The 24411-nt window shown below is 34.7% G+C and overlaps 1 protein-coding gene across 5 annotated transcripts in view; it reads right to left on the bottom strand.

Annotated features, from left to right (window-relative positions):
- LOC114251779 (sodium/hydrogen exchanger 9B2) overlaps positions 1–24411 on the bottom strand; it is a 68005-nt gene that overhangs the window by 6597 nt on the left and 36997 nt on the right. For 4 of the 5 annotated variants that reach the window (XM_028186162.2, XM_028186163.2, XM_089740260.1 and 1 more), the window contains exons 3-8: positions 4963–5054; positions 4121–4220; positions 3432–3580; positions 2373–2604; positions 1111–1280; positions 262–476 (exon numbers count right to left, since the gene is read on the bottom strand). In XM_028186162.2, coding sequence (XP_028041963.2) covers positions 262–476; positions 1111–1280; positions 2373–2604; positions 3432–3580; positions 4121–4220; positions 4963–5054 — 958 coding nt within the window. Of the gene's footprint in view, positions 1–261; positions 477–1110; positions 1281–2372; positions 2605–3431; positions 3581–4120; positions 4221–4962; positions 5055–17001; positions 17439–24411 lie in introns of those variants that run through there. The other variant, XM_028186164.2, reaches the window with a different exon arrangement.

The raw sequence follows: 24411 nt of genomic DNA, 5'->3' as shown, positions 1-24411 counted from the left end.
TTTTTTCTTTCTTATATTTGCAGGTGTCACATTAGAAAACATGGGCATTACTGTCTCCAGTAAAAGCTGTCGCCCATTTTTAATTGTAAAACTATATTTTCATGTGTAACTTCCTAATTTCTTGTGCAGTTAACCGCATATCCGCTTCAATTGAGATTTCACATAGGTACGGATATATCTCGTTATTTTTAAAGAACTAATGAAAATTGATTACATTATGGTTCGGATTACGTAGTGTTGCAAACGTAAGATTTAATTTACCTGAATAATATTCATGGTCATCGACGAATTGGAGAACATAATCGATGATATAATGCCGAATACTGCAACACTGGCTGCGTCATCGACTCCGGACACTGCCAGCACCAGCGTCGGGATGCCTTTCGATACTCCGTAGCCCTTACCGCGCAGACGGAACAAACAGGGTACGATAACAGCAGGGGACACTGCCGCTACTATAGAGCCCAGAAGAAAAGCTGAAAATATTTTACATTGAATGAATCAATGAGGATCAGAAAGTATTAGATTGGTTAAGATGAAATATTGAGCATAGCAATATATTTCATATGGGAAACATTTAACAAGAAAGCTCTGTTAAGCGAAGTATAATTTCAATAGAAAAATGGCAATGACGCAACCGTTGTTACTGGTGGTAGGAACTCTTGTGAGTCTGCACGGGTAGGTACCACCGCCCCGCCTATTTCTGCCGTGAAGCAGTAATACGTTTCGGTTTGAAGAGTGGGGCAGCCGTTGTAACTATACTTGGGACCTTAGAACTTATATCTCAAGGTGGGTGGAGCATTTGCGTTGTAGATGTCTATGGGCTCCAGTAACCACTTAAAACCAGGTGGCCTGCGAGCTCGTCCACCCATCTAAGCAATAAAAAAAAACCGTTTCGTATTAATTTTTTCCACAGAATTTAAAGTGGTTTAACAAATTTATCTAATTCATCAATACAGCTAATAATGTGTGCTGTTCGATTGTAACTGAATTAATGTTATGAATACAAGTGAACAAACGTGTATAAGTTATTTCGATATTTCAATGTTATGTTCTTTTTCTTGTGATTTGTGTAAGTATTTGGCTTTTTGTATTAAGTATTTTACTCACCCCAAACCCAAGGTAGTCCCAGGAAGAAGTATGCCAGCACAGCACACAAAAGGAATTCAAAGGTCCACGGTATTAAGGCCAACTTGATTACGGTGAAGAAGTATTTCTTCATAGCCACGGGATCCAGGTCCATACCAGCACGAGTTAAAATGATTGTAAGCGCTATTTTTCTGCAAATTAAAAACAAAAAAAAAACGTGAAGATAATATATAAATGTTTTATCTATTTGAATGTATTAATTGTTTTAATGGACTGAATTTGTTGACTACGAGTATAATCGACTTGCAACGGTTGCAGTTTTAAAGAATTTTGCTAAAGTCACAATACCTTGACATTTCATAATTTGATTATTAATCTTATTTCTTAATTCAACAATACGTTTATAATATTCATTACGGTTTAAAACTTTGGCGGTAATATATAATAGACTTATATGCTGTTATTTTTCGTTTTTTTTATTGCTTAGGTAGGTGGACAAACTCCCGGGCTATCTAGTGTCATCAGCAACGTAAATGCCACCCACCTTGAGACATGAGTTCTAAGTTTTATAGTACAACGGCTTAGCGGGTTCTTTTCTTACATACTGAGTCTATTCGGGACCATGGCGCTTGCAACGGTACAGATATATCGGTACTCGTAAAAATTGAATCCGTAACTTATTAATATTTATAAAATTACTAGCTTCGGGAACATTAAATTTTATTATTGATAGCTGAATCCTGCGGTTATTGTCATACCGCAGGTGACGCCGCGGGGCGAAGCTAGTCTAAAAAAGTATCCTAAGTTACTCCTTATATCATCAACTACCTATCAGTGAATGTCTCGTCAAAATCAGTCCAGCCGTTCCATAGATTAGCCGAAACAAACAGACTGACAGGCAGACAGACAAAAAAAAAAAAAAATATATTTTGGTATATGTACTGTGGTATACATACTTACGTATTTAGAAAAAAGTGGTTATTTTATTATTGTAAGCGGACACTCTAATTTTATTTATTTGTATAGATTAGGTTTCATACATTGGCTCATTTAACATTTCAAATGAAACAGACTGCTTCACTTGACAAGGAAGGAAGCTCAATTATTCATCTTCATTATTGTATCGCTCCAATAAGAGAGCATTGACATAAGACACTAATTAATGCTGTTAATTATTTACCTTAGTAAATACTTTAAGTTTAATAAAGTTATAATTTAACGAAATAAAGAGCAAACGGGTTAGAAATAATGCTATTATTTTTATTAGCAATATTTAGTATTACCTGATATAAGAAGCTACGTGTTGGTATGACTCGCCAAAGTTTACGAAGCCGATGTTTTTTAATAGTAATCCCACGAATAACATTCCTATTAGTGCGGGTAGAGTGGTCACTTTCATCATGATCCATCCACCGAAGTACGCGGCGATTGTGAGCACGGCTAGCGTGAAGAGTTGGCCGCCGGGGGCCGCCGTCTCGCCCATCACGATCCATATCGTTACCCAAACCATAATACCTTGAGACGAAATAAGAAATCTTTATAACAACCATTATTAGCTATAATTCTTTTCTAAATTGCATGTCATCTTAAAATATACTTAAGGACTAAATCAATTTCTGCTCGTTATGAAATAAATATCCTTCGTCGGACGTACGTTTTTCATGATATATTATATGACTTAGGAAAACCAATTAAATAAGCGAATAAACGTGGCTATGTTAAAACTCCACATTTTTTTTAATCCGATTAATTATATTGTTTGTTAATTTAATTCTTAGTTTATTATTGTTAGAACTTTGTAATCATATTAGATTAGTTAACCTTACATCGATATAGAACGAACTCTCAAAAAAAATATATATATATATATGTTTAATTTTTCAATTCAGCTATAAAACTGTGCCTTTACTTTTTAAATTATCATTCATAAATAAGTAAGAATCAAGGTAATACATAAAGGTATTGTACATAAATTCGGTATATTTTAAGCCTCCTCAGCATAATTTGTGGCAGTTTTTGGGAAATACACAGACATCTCGAGATTAATCAAGAATGCCGATACTACTATGAGGAGAACAATAAAACTATGAGTGCTAGATTGCACCAAGAAAACTAATATAACAATTACGCAGTGAAACGAATGCGTATGTCGAAGGCATTTCATGTGAAGGCATGTGTGTCAACATCATAACTTTCTACTATGAGTTCTTAAAACAAGTCCCTGTGTATTGAGCAACATAGGTTGTTTTTTCCGGCTGCATTTTATGCAAATTAAATACATGAAAGTTTTTAACGACACGCAATGTGTTTAAATAAATAATTTTATTATAGATAAAACTTACCAATAAGGAGTACTGATAAAGTTTGCGCAAATGTTCGATAAGACGGGCATAGTGGGTATGGGCATACTCTCTGCCAGTGTGGAGGCTCCCACGAAGGAATCCCGGAGTCTTCTTGGTGACACTTAGCGCAACACGCATACCACCACGACCTGTGAACAGAATTGAAAATAAACAATTGAGGCCTATAAAATCAAAGGCAGCTAAATCCAAGTCTGTCAAATATTCAGGTAAACTACAAAAGTCGGCCCTAAGCACGTCATTACGGATCCTCCCGATCCATCGAAGTACTGCTCTTGCTAGAGCCAGTGTTAGCAACACTCCCGGTTTGAGAAGCTGAAATAACTTTGTTGGGATAGCTACGATATTCTTTATTTTAAAGCATATTTATAAAGAATGAGAATATTACTAATAATCTGAATTTTAAATGATAAAACTTCGTTTATTAGTAATTAGTACAGAGTAAAAAATTTTGAACTGAATTTGTTAGAGATTTAGCTGCATTTGTTATAATATAAAAACACTAAAGCGTATCCAACTGACTAAACAAGATAGCGCCATTGTTAATAATCCATCTTACGACATTAAGTAGTTTAGCTGCCTTTGATTTTATAGGCCTCAATTACCATGTTGTTATGTTACACTATTGATAGTACTATTAATAAAAACTACAATATTATTGATAACGTTACCTTTCGATGTGTTCGCTTTGATGTGATAATGCTTTTTTAGAGTATACTGAGGATGTCGTAGAATATTTTTTGAATCTGCCTTCGATGTGTCCTTGTCGTTCTGTGGAACAAGTGAACGACGGTTAGACGTACGGCACTATGACGAGTGAAATACACGAATCGATTCTCTTGTGAACGAACAGGTGTGATGGGAAACTTTACATTCTATACTATTAATAATTAAAATATTCACATTTAATGGTTTTAATGGGTTTGTCTAGTTTATAGCGAAGCCAAACAAGCAACCAATTTTATGAGTGTCTTTGTTTATGTGGTTGTCATCAAAAAGCAGCGGTAGGCAGCGGCTTGGCTCTGCCCCTGGCATTGCTGAAGTCCATGGGAGACGGTAACCACTCACCATCAGGTGGGCCGTATGCTGGTCTGTCTACAAGGGCAATAAAAAAAAATGGGTATGGGAGTTGTATTGGCCTAGAATGGCACCACCATTTCTCTTCGCATGGATGCCATAAAAGGTGGATGAAGAAAGGGTTGTAGTATTCTCCGAGAATTATACTATATTTATATTTCCTATATTATACTATATACTGTGTAAAAATCACTAAACAACACAACTTAGACTTCTACCTTATATCTCAAGCTTGGTGGCGGCAATTTCGTTGTAATATGTATGGGCTCAGGCAACTAAATACTACCTTGTGACCGTGAGCTCATCGGCCCATATACAACAGGAAAAAGGTAATTCCCTTAGATATCTCATATCATCATCATTTACTGCAAAAGGGTAAGAAGAAGATGAGATTTAGGTCTAAAATATTGTAATATAAAGTCTAAAATATTCATACCCCATGAGGAATCCATTTCTGCGTGTAGAGCATTGTGTAGGTTGCTTTTGCGGCGTGAGGGTCCTTCAGCTTGTGTCGAAATGCGTCCATTCCTGGAATAAGAAGAAATATTCAGTCACCTTGTGATTTGACAAACACTTTCTTTCCCTATTTCTAAATATACTTCTTACAATATTAAGATAGTGCAGCCTGTATGTTACCAGTTTTTAACATTTTGAAAATATTTTTAGACGTATTTTAAATATTGTTAGAAGTGGTACAATATTTGAAGAAGGACATCGCGCTCGGTAAGCACCGAGGAGGGATGCTCATTCCAAAATCGGATTGGATGTTGCAGAGAAGATCCCTGGAAACGCACTGTGGATGAGCGTAGTGGTTCTAGGTAATATGGATGAAATTTGATAATTTTTTCCTTTCCATTTTTGTACCTACAAAAAATATATACTTACAAACGTTTAAATATATGTACACACATATAGCACACCAAGACTAAATACACTTGAGTGTCAATATTGCTTTTCCGCATACAAGTTGTGTGAATATTATTATTATTATTCGTTTAAATCAAGGTATTGGTGTTACAGTTTTGTAAAATTATAAAAAAACTAGCGGCTCGCTCCGGCTCCGCTCGGGTCTTTAGCAAAAATTTCAACGACATTCGACTGTTTTTTTTTTTTTAATAACAGTACACTTATTGCGGCATAACTATAATAGTTAGATATATGCTGTCGCGACACTTTTTATAAGTAATAATGAGTTATACAAAGTCGTAGTACATTATTTTATTCTATCATCAATAGTTTTCTCAGGGCACGCGATGTAAAGAATATTTTTTCTCCTACCTACGCCGAAAGTTCGGTTTTCCTCCCGCTGTACAGGGAAGAAAGTGTAACTTTTCCTCCCTGGGTACTGACAAGTGCGCATGCGCGTTAGTGTCTACGTCTGCTCTCACGCACCTAAAATTCTCCGCCATTGTTGTGCTCGGATAATTTGTAATATTGTGTTTAGTGTAAAAGTGAAATAAACAAAATGCAATAAAATTTAATACTGAAGTACGAGGGCGGCACTGAAAATTTCGGGAATTAACGAAGTGACACAACATTACTATTTAAAATTGTATTTATTGCTTTTCGAAGTATTCTCCGCGAAATTTGACACATTTTTCCATACGATGGAACCAATCATTGAAGCAACCATTCCATTCGGAAGTTGGGGTCTCCAAAATGGCCGTTTTGTAGGCGTCCACAGCTTCTTCAGGTGATGAAAATCTCTGTCCACGCAATTTATTCTTTATTTTAGGGAAAGTATAGAAATCATTAGGGCTTAGGTCGGGGCTGTACGGCGGATGGTCTAATAATTCTATGTTTTCTTGCTCTAAAAACTCTTTTGTTCTGTGCGCGGTGTGAGAACTCGCATTGTCGTGATCCAGGATGACGCGGCGGTTGCAGTTCTCTTTACGGAGTTCAGAAACGACCTGTGGCAAACAAATGCTAGCATACCATTCTGCATTAACCGTTCTTTGTCCCTCAAGAGGAATAGTCGTGACATGGCCGGTTTTGGAGACAAACGTGGCCACCATTTTTTTTGCAACACTCCTTGAACGAACAATTTTTGTTGGCTTTAACTCATTTTCGAACACCCAAACTCGTGACCGGTTTTTTGTTTCGGGTTCGTACGCGTATATCCAGGATTCGTCACCTGATACAATGTTGTATACAGCATTTGAGGATCCTGCGTGGAATCTTTCGAGAGTTCTGACGCACCAAGTAACGCGAGCCGCTTTTTGCTCTTCACAGAGCGAATGCGGTATCCATCGGGAAAACAACTTTTTTACACCTAATTGTTCATGCAAGATTATTTGTATTTGACTCATGCCAATGTCTAAAGTTGCCTGAATTTCGCGGTATGATGTGACAGGTCGATCTTCCTGAATCAGCTTACGCACAGCATCAACGTTTTCTTGGGTGACTGCAGTTTTTGGACGACCTTGACGGGGATCATCACTGAGCTTGACACGTCCACGTTGAAACTCAGCAAACCAGCGATAAATTGTGGTTTTGGATGGGGCTTCATCACCAAATGCAGAAATCATCCGGTCAACACACTGTTTTTGTGTTAAACCACTTCGAAAGTCATAATAAATCATCGCTCTTGAATTTTCTCGAGTCAATTCCATTTTCTCAACGACTAAACAAGTTTGACAAAACCTCGTGACAAGACCGAGAATCTTTTTTTAAATAAATAAATTAATTCGGCCTCGTAGGAGAAAAAATAGTATGTGCACCGCAGGAAAAAGTAGGACATCTCATCCGGCGTGTTTGGCGTGAATTTTAGACGCGGGAGGAAATGTCATACTTTTCTCCCCTGGTGCACAATGTACTATTAGGTAATTTTTTACACCCTTTTTTATTGCTTAGATGGGTGGACGAGCTCACAGCCCACCTGGTGTTAAGTGGTTACTGGAGCCCATAGACATCTACAACGTAAATGCGCCACCCACCAAACCTTGGGTTACATTATTGGAATTTTAGTAAGGATCGCTAATTTTTTTCAAAAAATTATAGCCTATGTTACTCGCTAATAGTGTAGCTTCCAAACAGTAAAATAATTTTTCAAATCGGTTCAGTAGTTTCGGAGCCTATTTCATACAAACAAACAAACAAATCTTTCCTCTTTATAATATTAGTATAGAAAAACAACAACATTTTTTATAATAATCTTATATGTATTCTTCCGCGATACCAAGATTAGACCACGCGGTTCATACTACACTAGACTACGAGAACTATAATTCTATAAATAAAAATGGATTTATGGAACTGGTATTAAGCGGTCCTTTCACTTTTTATTGCTGTAATTAACTACACATTGAAAATCTTGCTTTAATTTATTCATTATTAATAGTTGCCGGTGGCCATGGTATTAAATAAAGATTAATTAAAAAGGACGGTAACGATTTTAATGTGAATCGGAAGGTGAATTTCACGAATAAGTTCACCCGTTGTTTTAATTTCAGTTGCCATGTTTTTGTGATTTTCAAACTGAAAAACTCTGAACTATATAGCTTCATCTATTACGAGGGCGTACCGAAGATTTCCAAGGTTAGCGTGTAAGTTGGCGAGATTACATAAATTGCGTACACATATCTACGTACAATATCTGATGCGGCCAGTGTGCCTATTTTTACAGGGAAGCAGGCATGCGTTTGAATTGCGGATTTGAATGAACATTACATTTATTGTGGTGTGCTCCATGTTGAACATAAAATTAAAACGCTCATTACTTCCTTATTTGTGAGTAAAGTTTAATTTTGTTTTCGTCAAATCGATCAACATGTTTGTGTAAACACGAAAATTTTGGGCAAGTGCGAGGCCAACGCTTCATTTGTATCTACCAAGCAAACTAATCTATTGTCTAAATAATAATCAGTAAATACGATCAGTACATTGTCGGTAAATAGTTTTTGAAATTACATCTATACTAATCTATACTAATAAATAAATCTACAGTGGTTTTTACGGATGTTCCGTTATAACTACTGAACCATGCATCCGATTGACTTGAAACTTGTTATCCATGTAGAAAATACATGTTCTTAATGGATAGCGGATGGAGTGCGGTGTTTTTTCTTGATATTCGTTTTTTTATTTATCAGTGAACGAATTCGTAATCAATATATGGTTATAGCGGTCGACCCAACTATTCAAAACGGATCGCATGAATACTTCGCGGCAGAAATTTGCTGGGAGGTGGTACCTACCCGCGCGTGCTTAGAAAATATATTATCAGTATTAGGGGCAAATAATAATCTGTGCATATTTACTTTTTATTACACGATGTTAACACGAGCTAACGGTCCACTTGGTGTTAAGTTGCTGGAAGCTTATAGAAAAAACTTCAGTACCTTCCTACACCTTGAAACGAGTACCCAGCATAAGGTATATTTCGAAGGCGTGACACGCCCTTCAAAATACGTTTCGCGGTGTCAATAGCCATGATGGTGCCTTCCCTTATCGACTCATAATTTGCTCATAATGAATTGATGGTAAATTAAGGCAATAAACTACGAATTGTTTGCTTTTGTAATACTCTTATGATAAAACTAGCGACCCGCCCTCGCTTCGCTTCGGAAACATTAAAACACAAATGAAACACAAAAAAAAAATTAAAAAATAAATAAAGTAGCCTATGTTCATCAGGGACAATGTCGGCTTCTAATGGAAAAAGAATTTTTCAAATCGGTCCAGTAGTTTCTGAGCCTATTCGAAACAAACAAATCTTTCCTCTTTATAATATTACTAGCGACCCGCCCTCGCTTCGCTTCGGAAACATTAAAACACACATGAAACCAAAAAAATAACATTTTTTTTTTTTAAAAAGGAGCCTATGTTCTTCAGGGACAATGTCGGCTTCTAATGGAAAAAGAATTTTTCAAATCGGTCCAGTAGTTTCGGAGCCTATTCGAAACAAACAAACAAACAAATCTTTCCTCTTTATAATATTAGTATAGATTAAAAAAAAATATATTATTAGTATTAGTATAGATGAATAAATAAATCGATCTAATCATTTACATTACAAGTCAACCTTTCGTATAGTTGGCGCTTACCCGCAATATGTTTTCACGGAGTAATAATATCTCATTGAGACTACATACTTCAAGGGTATTTGGGTTTATTATTTCTATTAAGCTTAAGTCATGTGACTGTAAAGGTTAAATTGAGTCATGTGCCTAGCGTATGGCCGCAGTGCTTTTATTAATTAACGTTTTTGTGTCACAAGCTTTAGTAAAATGATAAAAAAACATTGAAACACAATGCATGCTGCTGTGTCGTGAATGGATAGCTATTAACTGATTACTATAATTCATTTATTATTTATTGACTTCCTGTTCTCTTGATAAATTTTCGTGTTCTCGGTTTTTTAAAACATATTAATGCTTTTTAATATTCATTCACCGATTCTACAAAAGTCAAGTTTTTTCTTTGAGACGTTACGTAGATTCTTTTAATTGCATAAATGGGTGAGCTTGCTCATGGCTCAGTTGTTTTTAAGTGATTGCCGAAGCTTATAGACATGAGATCGATGTTTCAATTTTATAGTAGTATCATATGGCTGTCCCAGATCGGATAGTATAATTGTTTTACGGTAGAATTAGGAAGGACGGTAGTACATATCCATGCAGGCTCACAATACGCCCTGATACTAGTGATAATGTCCATTAGAATGAAGTTATATGATTTCTTCGCAGTGCAAACCGGAAAACGAGGCGAAGGTGTCGGCTTGTACTGAATTTTCTCAGCACGCTCTACCAGAATAATCCTATTCTATTGCTAAATTTGGTGATACTAGAGGTCCCGCAGTAGTCGAAATTCGACTATAATTAATTGGAATTGTAAGTTTGTATACTATTATTATTGTATGTTATACTTCTATAATCACAAATTTCGCCAAGACTACACTATAAAAAATATTAACAAAGGCAAACAATATTTAATCTATTCTCAATTTGACAACAGACGTCAAGAACAAAAGTTTGACAATAAATAGTATGCATGCGTGTGTGCGTCAAATACACGGTATGTAGTGTGTGTAATGTTTTCTTTATTGATTTAATGTATCTTTTATGCATTATTTTAAAAAAAATATTAGAATTGTGCACTTCTTCTCTACATTCTCTATAAGTGTGGAAAATTTCATACTCCTCCGTCAGCGCAATTGTCGTAAAAAGGGATACAAAGTTTTTGCTTCACGTATTATAAAGGAAACTAGCGATATTGCGCTCCTGAGATTTTTTTGTTTATTCTTTGAATTGGAGAGTAAACAAATTGAGAGTAAGTATCTGAAAATTAGAATAGATAACTAGATATGTTCTTATTTTCAATTCAACAGTTCTCTTCGAGCATCGCAGAAAATGTTTTTTTTTTTTTTATTGCCCTTATTAATAATTTCGCATAAGAATTAAAAAAATATCAGAACTCTGCAAAGGCTGTTTAAGCAGTGACTTTGTCCACGTAAGCTATGTTATAATTATAATATATGTAAATATGCTATATGTTGCTGCAGCTGTATCTACTATTTATGTAAAAAAAATATTAAGATACATAACAATAGAGATATATTTAAATAGTTTGATGTTATTCTGTATTATAGGTTAGGTTTTATTGAGCGTTAAAATAAACTTCAAAAATAAGTAACAGCAGCTCTAGTGAAAAAAAAAGAGTGATTATTATGATTTGCGCGCATGATGCAACAAAATTCAACAATATGAAGATGACACGTTTTGTTCATACACAATTGTTAATTCGATCATTATTTATAGTATAATACATTTTCAAACATAATTAGTTTAGTGGCAAAGACTAGTGATATATACATATATAAAATTGAGGGAAATAACAGGCGCAAAAGAATATTTCCAAAATACTTATGTACACAATTTAAGTTAACCGGTCAAGTAAGTATTGAATACAAAATCAAAAAGGTCTTCTTCAATAAAGTAGACCTTCGTATGCACTTTTAAGTCGTCATTACTTTACCGCCATTTCGGAATGCAGTTGCATAACTACAATGAATAGGCAAAAAATTTAGGTCTTATTCTACGAGTATTCCAAATATAAATTCAACAAAATTTCGTATTTTTTCCAATGGACGACGGATAGGTGCACAGAATTTACGTGGTTTGTATTTTTTTTTATTGCTTAAATTGGTGGACGAGCTCACAGCCCATCTGGTGTTAAGTCGTTACTGAAGCCCATAGACATTTTTTTTTGTACAATTTTTCCTTGTTAGGAAAGGCAAGGGGATCTAAGCCCATACAGCCTTATGCCCCTCTACAAAGTAAATGCGTCACCCACCTTGAGATGTAAGTTCTAAGGTCACAAGTATAGTTACAACGGCTGCCTTACCCTTTAAACCGAAACGCATTACTGCTTCACGGTAGGAATAGGCAGGGTGGTGGTACCTACCCGCGCGGACTCACAAGAGGTCCTACCACCAGTCATTGTGTCATACGTATTTGTCACATTTGTTTTATAAACTTATTTCTAACCATCGTTTTGTTTACACAGGTGAGTATATTTTATCTTAACGACCGTGAAATATATGTAAGAAATTTTTGAAGTGTGGTAGACTATAAGCGTGCTATGTAGGTGTGAAGAGAATTTGTTAACCATTAATACATATATATAATTATTTATTACTTATAAATGTAATGAAGTCAAATAAATAATATGTGTAACTGGTTTACAAACGATGAACACTGCATATGGGAAGATATATTATTTATTACATGAAAAGCTTAAGAAGACAAACAGGCAAACTTAGTAATAAATTAATTGACATTTAAACGAATATTTGTTTGTGCCTGGACAATAAATAGATACAAAGTTACGCAGATAAAAAAATAATATAAATTCATCCTAGCTTCATAGCTGATTGAAGGAACATTTGAAAGAAAAAAAAAAACGGTCCAGTAAGTAGTCTTGCATGACGTTCAAAGCATCCAATGGAGAAAATAATTGGTAATTTTGTGTCAAGGACACCGAACAGTTCAGTAACAAAAAAATTTTTAATCTTAATAGTTGCGACACATTCTTCTTCTTCTTTTTCTCCACCTTATCCCACTAGGTGGGGTCGGCACAGCTAATTTTTCTCTTCCATTCTCTTCTATCAGCCGTCATCTCAACACTCACTCCTCTCTCTCTCATATCGTCATTCACACACTCCATCCATGTCTTCTTCGGTCGACCTCTTCCCCCTCTACCTTGCACTACCATTTCCATAGATCTCCTAGTCACATGCATCTTCTCTCTACGCATCACATGTCCATACCACGCTAACCGTCCGCTCCTTAATTTGTTGCTTACCGGGGCCACTTTCACACTTCCTCTGATATACTCATTCTTTATCTTGTCCATTCTTGTTACTCCACACATCCATCTCAACATTCGCATCTCTGCCGCATGCACTCCTCTTTCATGCTTTACTTTCGTCGCCCAACACTCAGATCCATACAGCACGACAGGTCTAATGATCGTTTTGTAAATTTTTCCCTTCGGTAACACATTCTTATACTTATAAATAAAATAGAAGTAGTTTAATAAAAACTTTATGGATGGATGACTGTAAACTCGAATACCGATCTATGCCAATAAAATGTTTTACTTCAAACAATACTGACATGTTTCACGTCGATTAATTACAGCATTTGTGGTGTATTGAAATCATTGAGTGTATCGAATGGAATCGTTTAACCTACGCGCACAAGGTAAAGGTTTTATTTGCGGAAAACTACGCGTAGATTATTAGGTCAATGCGTAACCGTATTAAATTTTAATGTAACAATTGTTAGATGTCGTATTTTGATAAATACGTTGGCTTATAAGTTTTATGCGATCTTTGATATATAGGGTTGTTATTAAGAAGTAATCTCGTGTAGATTCATAGACAAAGCATTCATCCGTTGCTCTATGGGCATAGGATAGCCATTTTTTCAAGAATTCAAGACTTCGACCTTATGCCTCAAGGTGATGTGTTGTTGGTGCCATGTGTACCTATATGTGTCTTATAACTGATTGCCGGGGTTGCTTGTTAACATATCTGTATAATTATTGTCTATATATTTAAATGTATTTATGTGAATTGTGTGATCAGTCTCTGGTTAGTAGTAGACGGTAACGTAGTTTGAGTCTGATAATTGTGTGTGATTTATCTTCGATTATTATTTCTTACCATTTTAACATTTTATGTAGGGTAGAAATCGAGTATAAAAATATCAAGGATAGATTTAGCAAATATAGTATTTAATGTAAATGTAAATAAAATGAAAATAAATGTGTATGAAAATGTAAAATTAATTTATTTTAAAATTTTGCAAGTTTTTAGTTTAAAAAATTCGTGGTAAGCTAGAGGGTGACAATTATCATAAAATTTTTGGGTCGAAAGTCTATTCAGAAACAACTGAAGATAAGATAATATTGCCGTTTTTTTTTCGGAAATTTTTTTGGTCTATGAAATTCCTACGCAAATTACGGTAACATTCATGGACAGTCTTCTAAGACTACTTTTCTATATATAATATAATAGCGGTTGCTTAATAAACGCTTTTTTAGAAATAATTTTAGCATAAACTAAGTATATAAAATTAGAAGTGTTTGATTGAAAGCAAATTACGATACTTTTTGTTACAATAATCATATAATTAATACTAAAATTATTCTACTTATAACCCCACAAAGGTTCATAGCTTGTTATAACGTAGTTACTTAAATAAACAATAAGTTAACAAAATCGAATATTCATTATTCTATTAATATTAGCCTACAATTTAAAGATTGATCAAGCAAAAATAGGTATACAAATTTGCGGTTACATAGTTAAGAACTCATGGTTTGCTGCACGTGTTTTAACCTTACTAAGCAGCGTTGGAGTAAAAACAGCCTAGCAACACGAAGGAACGGAAAAATACGGCACAGGCGATGGTTGTCAAAACACAACAACCGGATAGTTACAAGTATAGTCGGATTTTTTATTAGACGAAGTAAACTGACGTTTACTGTGTTGTCAGTTTTTGATGAAATAAAAATAGTGTTGTGACAAAGTGAACGATTGAAAAAACTCCTGAATTAATGAAATTGCCTCGATTGTCTAGTGAATAGTTAGTGTGCCGAACTGCCGATATCGGGCACGGGGTTCGAATTTTAGCCGTGCTTTGTACATACCAACGAGTTTTCGACGAAACATTATGTTCCTATGGTATCTACCTGTACTGAATACCGAGTGTTTTAAACATTAAGAAAAACATTGCGAGGAAGCTTGTAAGACTGTCCTATTTCCAATGCATCATATAGTTGAAACTATAGATGTATAAAATATAACAATTATAGGTACATAGGTAATGAAAATAAAAAAAACTGATTGTAGTTACATACTACTAGTAACATATTATTATATTGGATCACTTTAATACAATTTTATTGTAAAATATAAATAATATTCTTTTATAGTTTGAAATTAATGAGTAACTCTTCACACTCATTGTTCATTTATGTGATTGAACGAGAACTGAACGCATCACTATTACTTTAAATATAGCAACATTATTTCACAAAGTGACATTAGCTACTGTCAGCTGGCTTCGTCTAATTAAAAATCCGACTATAAATCGTTACCTCCATTCATGCACGGTGAATGAACAATATCGGTAGTAGCTGCAACCATAATGGCGACTGCGCGGAACTGTGGGTTAATCGTCAACGAACTCGGAATCACGATCGGTTCAAATCCCTCGAATTAACCCCATTAACATTGTTTACTGATCAATGTAAACGTAACAAGCTATCTGTTGGAGCTTAAAGTACCTATCTAATCATAATTGTCTGCTTAACCAGATGTCTACATGTGTGCCAATATTATTTGTTTGCTTTATATTTTGAGGCGACGGTGACGGTTAGAATTTTAATGAAGTACATAATATGGAATTGAAAACGTATGTATGTTGTGTTTGTTTTATTCAAATAGTTTTTAACCGGAAAGCGTTTGCGATAACGAGAGTGTATTGCAATCAGCGAAACTCATTCGCTGTGACAAAGGTCCGGTGTATAATTATTTATGAGAAGCGACGACTTTTTATGAGGCATTTACAGGATAACTATTCATCACGTGCTACCACGTGTTATCTGGTTTTTAACAATAGACACGACCACAAATAATGTATGGAGAACAATGTTCTATTGTATTTTCAATTGTAAATTGCTCAGTCAATGATTGATTCCCTTAGGATTTTATCAGTGCGTAGTGAAGCACGTGTTCATAATAAAATGTAGCGGTTTTATTCTTTCGTTTTAAATTAACTACGCAGGATGTAGGTAGAGGAATAATTGGATAGTAAGAAATTGTGATTTGTCACACTGGATTGAATTGGCGTCTTTACTGTTGTATTATAGTTTTTATTCCATAGTCGGGTGAACGAGTTTATGTCCTAATTAATATCAAATTAAAAATATTCTTGTAAAACGTAAATTCATTGAAGTGGTTTTTTTCAAAATTCCTAAAATTTAGTCAAGTTTTTTTGCTTGTCTACAAAGTTTAATATAGCGCATTCAAAATTACGCTGATATTTCAATTTCATCTAAACAATATCATAATTCTTTGAATTGAAATTTTACAACATTTCCGTCATTTTTGTGAACAAGCATTATTGAGAAGATCGTGTTACAGTTAGTTAATAAAATAAATAGTTTTTATATTATGCTGTTACTTGTGGTCATACTGCTAGGTAACACGAATAAGTATGAGTGACTCATAAATCTATGTTTAAAATTGTGTCTTATTTATTGTTTAGATCGATAAACGAGCTTATTGCCCAGCTGATGTTATTTCCGAAGCCCATGACATTACAGCGTAATCACCGCCATCTATCTTGAGACATGAGACTCGAGTCTCATCTTTACAGTATAACGGTTGTCCGACCCCTCAAATCGACAGGCAATAATAATACATTGTTGTTAGGGTGACGGTACTAAACTTTTTTTATGATTGAAGGATTACTAGTAGTAGCCCGGAGGCCTTTTCATTATTTTAGTTGGGTAGTAGGTATTATAATACTGGAGTCCCTAGTAGAAACCGAAATACATTATTTACTCTGAATTTATTTTTAGGAAATTTATTTATATAGAGTATTTAAATAGCATCTTTAAAAAGTAGTAGGTATCACTGAATAAACTTGCAAATGCAGAAGTCTTCGAAAGTAAGTTTGTAAAAATTTGCAATTGTTTGCGTAGTAAACACAATTTTCCACTATTTTATTGTTAGATGACAAATACATACAATTTTTTTAAAAGTTGAAATATAATTAAAGATGAATGATGACACGAATAATATGAATGTCATATTTATTTGTTAAATTTAATGACAGACTGTAATGTTTTAATAGAGTCAGAAATACAATGTAAAAAGGAAATAGCACGTACGCATATAAATTAATTTGAAATAATTTTCATTGTAACTGAACGTGTTAAGGTATGTTTTAAAACTCACCAGTGTCGATTCAATGCGTCGGTTTCAAGGGATGAATCTGAAGGGAGGTAACTGTCGTAGTGACAGCTTAGGCTGCTGTGAGACATCCTACATGGCACCCAGGAAGTCTTGTTCACTTTAAACTGATTAACGAACGTAAATATCGAGTGCTAATATAGGAGGCATGCCGTTCGCGTCAGCACGCTCCACATCTATGCCACGGCGAATGTGCATCTTTTAAGAGAAGGTTCGGCTGCGAGTGAGTCGCCCGCCGCGCCTCACCCCGGGCACGTGACTGCCTCTGTACATTCAGTTTCGCCGGCCGGCTGACTGGTCATTGGCCGTACTGTAATTTTTTTTAATCAAGCCACAAGAGAAGGCTTTGTGCTATGCAAACGCTCCGCGACCATAACCCGACGTGCCAGAGAACTGAACGATACACTGAACAGTGAACTGAATACTCGGTGAATTGCCGTGATGTTTATAGTTTTATAGTACACGTGGAACGTTAAAGCAGCGTTTTACATAGCAACTGCTCCGCGATACGCCGAGGTCGAGCATCGGTTAAGCTTTAACCGCGCGGCGTGGCGCGTGTGCACCAATTTTTCCATCTGAACACATTGTTGTCGTAACTTGCGTGCAACCATAATTTGAAAACAAAGTTCAAATGAATGTGTTCCATATGGCAAAATATGTATGTATGTCTTTAATCGTTCATATAGTAGGAGTACGCCTCGTTAGAGGAAGCCGATGCTTACAAAATGATTCCGTATCGTGATGCCTAATTCGAATTCCGAGAATTTAATGTAGATATTTTTAATTTAATAGATAGAATAATAATTGATTGAATTTAATTTAAGGTACACGAAGAAAATGACGTTATCAAATTATTGTTCAAAGTATGCCTTATTTGTTGAGATAGGTACCTATCAAACGAGTTTAATGACTACATGACGTACCACAGATCGTGAAAAATCCGTGCGACTGTTACAAATCATTGCCTTTTGTCGATTATTTTTGGTTGTTAACTAATACAATACAGGCACGACAGGTTTTTGTTATTGCACTTATGTTTGAAAATATGCCATTTGTGTATTATCTATGATGTTGATGTTGGTGGATGTTTTTTTTGTCAAAGATACCGAAACGTCTTCATGAAAACAGATTTAAGAGTGTAACGTGAACGTTAACGAAGCGGTTTTCATTATGAATGTTAACATCTTACGAAAGGCTCATTCCCGATCCTGTGGACAGAATGGAAAGCAGTCGACGTCGCCCAAAACACGTCATTTCGGATTCTCCCGATCCACTAACGGGGCTTTAAGGTACCTCAAGCACCGGTCATCGTTCTCGTCGAACCCATCGCTAGAGGCGAAGGGCTTGACGAGTAAATTAACCCACAGACATAGCCCACTGAGTTTCTCGCCGGATCTTCTCAGTGGGTCGCGTTTCCGATCCGGTGGTAGATTCTGCGAAGTACGGCTCTTACTAGGGTTCGTGTTAGCAACGTCGTCAGGTTTGAGCTCCTTGAGCTCACCTAAGTTATGGTTACGCTGAAATAGCCTCTCAAGGCTATCAAGATAGGTAGGAACAAAAAAAACGAATGGCTAGATTACTTCTTGCTTCTCAAAATGAAAAGATAACGAAATCCAGGATTACTTTGTTGTCCGTATTTTTTGTCCAGCCATTCAGATTTTAGGAGTAGCTAACCACTTCTAAAAGTATTAAGTTAATTTTTTTTACGGAATACTAAGGTCTATAACCGAACACAATGTATGATCTCAAGTTTTTCAGTCAACGCGAACAAAAGCATACCTAACCGATTGTTTTCTGAAAAGTTTGCATATCAATCTATATCTATATCTATACTAATATTATAAAGAGGAAAGATTTGTTTGTTTGTTTGTTTCGAATAGGCTCCGAAACTGCTGGACCGATTTGAAAAATTCTTTTTCCATTAGAAGCCGACATTGTCCCTGATGAACATAGGCTACTTTTTAAAAAAAAAATTATTTTATTTTTTGGTTTCATGTGTGATTTAATGTTTCCGAAGCGAAGCGAGGGCGGGTCGCTAGTTATTAATAAAATTCATAGAAAATATATTCTTGCATTTAAAAAACTTACATTTTTAGGTAAGGCATCAACTACTGCTACTTTGGAAATGTATGAAATATTAAAAAAATCAACTATAAAGTTCAGTTCTTTTTATAACATGTGATTTGTTCCAATCGGATAAAAACGTAGGCGTTCCCGTTTTACTTTAAAAAAATATTTTTTTTTTATTATATTAAAATATTTATCAATAAAACGTCAAAATTTCTCTGGTGTTCAAACATAATATATGTTTGGTAATATTTTCCTTCTGTTCAGAAAACGATCGGATAATGGGAACATGGCCTTTATAGTTAAACTGGTATTCATAGACTTTTGTTTTAAATTACATAAATTTTTTTTATTGCTTAGATGTGAACGATCTCACAAGCCACCTGGTGTTAAGAGGCTACCGGAGTCTATGGACATCTACAACGTAAATGCGTCACTGAGATATAAGTTCTAAGGTCTCATTATAGCTACAACGGCTGCCCCACCCTTCAAACCGAAACGCATTACTGCTTCACGGTAGAAATAGGCAGGGTGGTGGTACCTTATTTATCTATTCCGTGGTGGTACCTAACCGTGCGGACTCACAAGAAGTCCTGCCACAAATTATTTAAGTTTAGGTTTTCTTATTGTGTCGTACATGCGAATCTGACACACGTACAAAATATATTTTTTGGAAGATTGCGCAGGCTTGTTCATATCCGGAACCCTCGTGGCCGAATTTAACGCCAGCCGGTTTTTATTAATGTCTGTAATCTCCAACACCACTTTACCTTAGGCGGGCAGTCGGCTTGTTCATTCAACTAATCAATAAAAAATAAATGTGAAATTTGTTTTATCTCTCATATATTTTACAACATATTAAAATCGTAACTCGTTAGAAAAAACTCATAACTCATTCAAATTCTCTAATTCTAAGTCACAATTATTACTTTGGTATAAATTGTAATTTTTAGGTGGTAATAATTTTTGGTCATATTTTTCGGTCGGTAGCAGAAGTCGTATAGTAAGTATTAATAGATACAACGCTATCACATATTTTTGCGAGATCAATGATACGAAGACGTGCTGTGTCATTTCGGCATAAATTGTTTATCTTTCTAGAGGATTAATGTAATACATCTGGAACAAGATTAACAAACAATGATGTAAAAATAAACACAGTATTTCTTTCGATCAATGGTAATGTTGCAAATTTAAGCCTTATGCAATCTATCTGTGTTAGTACGTAGGTAGAAATTCCATATGGCATTATCACGTGCATGAAATTGTATGTAATGAATAAAATAATATTGTATAATGTAATAATAAAATACTGTTTAAAGATTTTACTCGTTTGCCTTTACAATATTAGTACTTAAAAATTATGGAACATAATGAGTAAATAAGTGTTCAAACATTTTCAAGCGGTCACTTTTAATTAAACATTATAATTTAAAAAAGGGGAGACGGTTTTAATTTTTACGGAACCAAAATGCTTCCATTATGAATAATTTAGTACACAGCGATAACGTAATAGGCGCGAATTTATTCAGAAAATATTTTTATATAAATTATTATTTAAATATGTAATATTAGTTATAAGAAGATCTTTTTTTGGGACGGAAGGATCGCCTTTTCCTCGACTATAGATTCAGCGAAGCACTGCTTTTACTAGCAAATTCTCTCAGGCTGAGCCTCGTGAGCTCGCATATACACTCGATGAAGCCAGCATCGGGCCCTTGAGTATACTAGCAGTAGAAAAATGTATTGCGGAATACTAATAATTGTGGTATAACATATATTGGAAATCCAATATATGCCATAATTAAAAGTTGTATATTTCCATGCTGCTAATCGACAAGCAAGAGGTTTTAAAATGACAGTCACCCTTGTCATTAAATATTTTAATTAAATAGGTGTTATAAACGGAGGGATCCATGAAAGAAAAGGGAATATAGATGATGCTCCGAATATAGTGAACAAAATCTATTCAATTAATTCAATTTGTCAAAAATAGCGTTGATTAAAATTCGAAACTTACTGTTAATAAGGTGTATATGTTATTATGTAATATGGTTTATTTTTTTTGGGGCATGTTATTTTTATATAACCATTAAATAAAAAAATATCAAATACTTGTAAGATTAAATGGTGTTTCAAATCTATATATTATACCTAGCCTACTTTCATTTTACAAGACGGGGTCACATACATATACAAGTAACTACACATAATAGAGTTGCGTTATTGGCGTTATTAGGCGGCCATTTTGCATCGATCTTTAGTCTGACAATATTAGTGGAATAGACTGCACGAGTCGTTTATTACACAAAGAAAATATTTTCATTATACTTGATCTAATTTAGAGTGAGTATGAAAATATAGATAAAAAGTAACTACTTGGGTAACTAATTTTGTGTTTTACTGGCGATAATACTTATTAATAATATATGTTCTGAATAAAATGACTCTAACGGTCAGTTCGTTTTTTCTGTATTATTTTAAAAAGTATTAGATATAGAGGTATGGCTCTTGGGCATGATGTCGTCAAGGCACCAAAATAAAGTAGGGTGGCAGACGGTGACTGTTGAGGTATATTTTAATGCAGTTGGTACTTGCATGCCTCATGCCTCCCATGTAATATTTCCTCGGCAGAGAATAAAGCAAGGGCTATTGAATCAAGCTCCGCCAGGGACGACGCGATAGAGGCACTATCACCCACTCAGTCGCCCTGGAGCACTATGGAATTTTGATAAGGGTTTTATATTTTTTTAATTTGATCTTTTATCTCACTAAATTATACACCAAATGCTAGTTGAATAAGTAACCTAAGTGTTCTAGTTAATTTACATTACAAAAACTGTCTTAATTATAATTTTATTCTTTATTTCCCTTAACTTCACCTTTATGCCCTCTCTTTCCCTACTTATTATTAAGTTAAAGTTTTCATACCTCGGCTTTATAGATATTGTTACTTTAGTATGACGCAGTTTTTCAACAATGTTATTGCACAAAAAATGTGATAAGGCGCATGCAGAGAATTTGAGGTCGTTTTACTTTTATGTTACAAATATATATGAAAAGGTACAATAGAGAAGGTACCGAAAAATGTGTAAGAATTTTCATAGACAAACAGCAAATATAATAAAGTTGAACAACAGAACATATTTGAAATTAATCTGGTATACATAATTGTATTACAATTTTTATCACTAGAATACAGGGCCGATTTATAAGTAATTTTGTATGAAACGGAATAGTTCTAAAAACTTGTAGGATCAGGAACCGAAAACGTAAAACGGAAGAAATTTCATGTTATGTTGAAGAAAATAAGTAGGTAATAAAATTTTATAATAATATAACGACTAAAAAATATAAATACCAATCTAATTACAGAGATCATGAATTCATTATGAGTCAAGTAACAGACTCTTAAATAGTGGGTACGGGTACCTATAAATAAACAATAAGTCTTATTTTGGTTATGTCTTGTGATTACATCGTGTTTATCGGATCACGCTTGGTTTGCGTGTACCTGCCTGCCTAGTTGGCATGACCTCTGGCCCTAACAGTGCGTATCGTACAAACGGCCTTACAAAGGTTCTTTGATAATTGGACAATATGCAGTTACCACTGACGTCTCATTTGCCTTTCACAAATCATAGCAATCACGTGAGATGATGTTATACTTCATGTTACTTATGCACAATAGGGCGCTGCGAGGTAATGAACCATTGCGGAGTGAAAGGTTGAGTGAAATGTTGATTAACACCACATACTTACGCTTCCATCTTTATATATTTTTTTATATTTAATTCTTAGTGCGTCGATGAAGTCACATGACCTGATACTCCCTTTGACATTGGCGTTGAAGAGATAAGGAACGTAAAAAAACACACTTATTAACATAAAACAATGTAATCGCGTGTGGAATTATGAAATTTTTTACCGTGACGTGTTTTATCGATACTTTGTTAACTGGTATTATTGCGAAATTTTTAACGTCAATATACATACCATTTTGATATATTTCCCCCATAGACACAGCCCACTGAGTTTCTCGCCGGATCTTCTCAGTGGGTCGTGATTCCGATCCGGTCCTGCTCTTGCTAGGGCTAATGTTAACAATTCTCTCAGATTGAGTCCGTGAGCTCACCTACCCGCCGAGAGCAGGAATACCCTTTAGGCTACCGGCGCGGCAAAGGGGTAAGGGGAAAAAAGAACCAAACATCTAACAGTAAATTACAAAAATCTTTTAATGTCGAAAGCTTTTTTGTAAGCTTGTGAGTTTCGTTCAGAATCTATACTCTTTTATTTTTTTTTAAATACCATTATATAAAAAATAAGAATTACCATGTTATTTAAAAGGTATTTTTTTTATATTTAAAGCATATTAAATTTTTTAAATAATGTTTTCCGTTATTTAACCTGTTTAGGTTAATAAACTTCTATAAAGTTTATTGTAACATAAAAATAACAATATCGTGGTATTATTATCAACATATATGGTAACGCCATCTAGTTACAAATATTGCAAAGATGACATACCTATAACTGTTAAGTGTATAATCTATGCCTACAAATAATAATTCTTAGTTGGGATCGCTACATAATCTGTGACAGTTTAAAACTATTGGCAAAAAGGGGACTTTTTGGCGGGAACGCGAGGAGTGAAGTTGTGTGATTTGTTTTATTTTGTCTATTTAGTGTTTCTTCAGGTTTAAATGTGTAATAATGGTGGTTTATTAACTGTTTAATATCTGTGAAAGTGCACAAATGTGGGAAAATGAAACAAAGCTGCTGGACGTAACTTCTCGGGTTCCTCCAAAAAGTCCACTGAAAAAATCTCAGTAAATCACCACCATTTTACTGCGATTATATTTCATCCCATATCATCTCATTTCATTAAATTTCATCCCAGTTGATTAATGTCTCAAATTAATCATCTTCATTTCATTTCACTCCATATTATCATTTTTCATCAAATTAAGAAAATAAAGTAAAATAAGACATGACTTAAAGGTCTTAGTTACCAGGTCATAAAATCTCTTAAAAAAAAAAATTGGCAAAAAGGGACTTTTTGGCGGGAACGCGAGGAGTGAAGTTGTGTGATTTGTTTTATTTTGTCTATTTAGTGTTTCTTCAGGTTTAAATGTGTAATAATGGTGGTTTATTAACTATTTAATATCTGTGAAAGAGCACAAATGTGGGAAAATGAAACAAAGCCGCTGGGCGTAACTTCTCAGTATCCTCCAAAAAGTCCACTGAAAAAATCTTAGTAAATGACCACCATTTTACTGAGATTATATTTCATCCCAAATCATCTCATTTCATTTCATTTAATTTCAT

This window comes from Bombyx mandarina, chromosome 04, assembly GCF_030267445.1.
Source record: "Bombyx mandarina strain Sakado chromosome 04, ASM3026744v2".
Classification (NCBI taxonomy): domain Eukaryota; kingdom Metazoa; phylum Arthropoda; class Insecta; order Lepidoptera; family Bombycidae; genus Bombyx; species Bombyx mandarina.
This window is presented reverse-complemented; position numbering and strand designations above follow the sequence as displayed.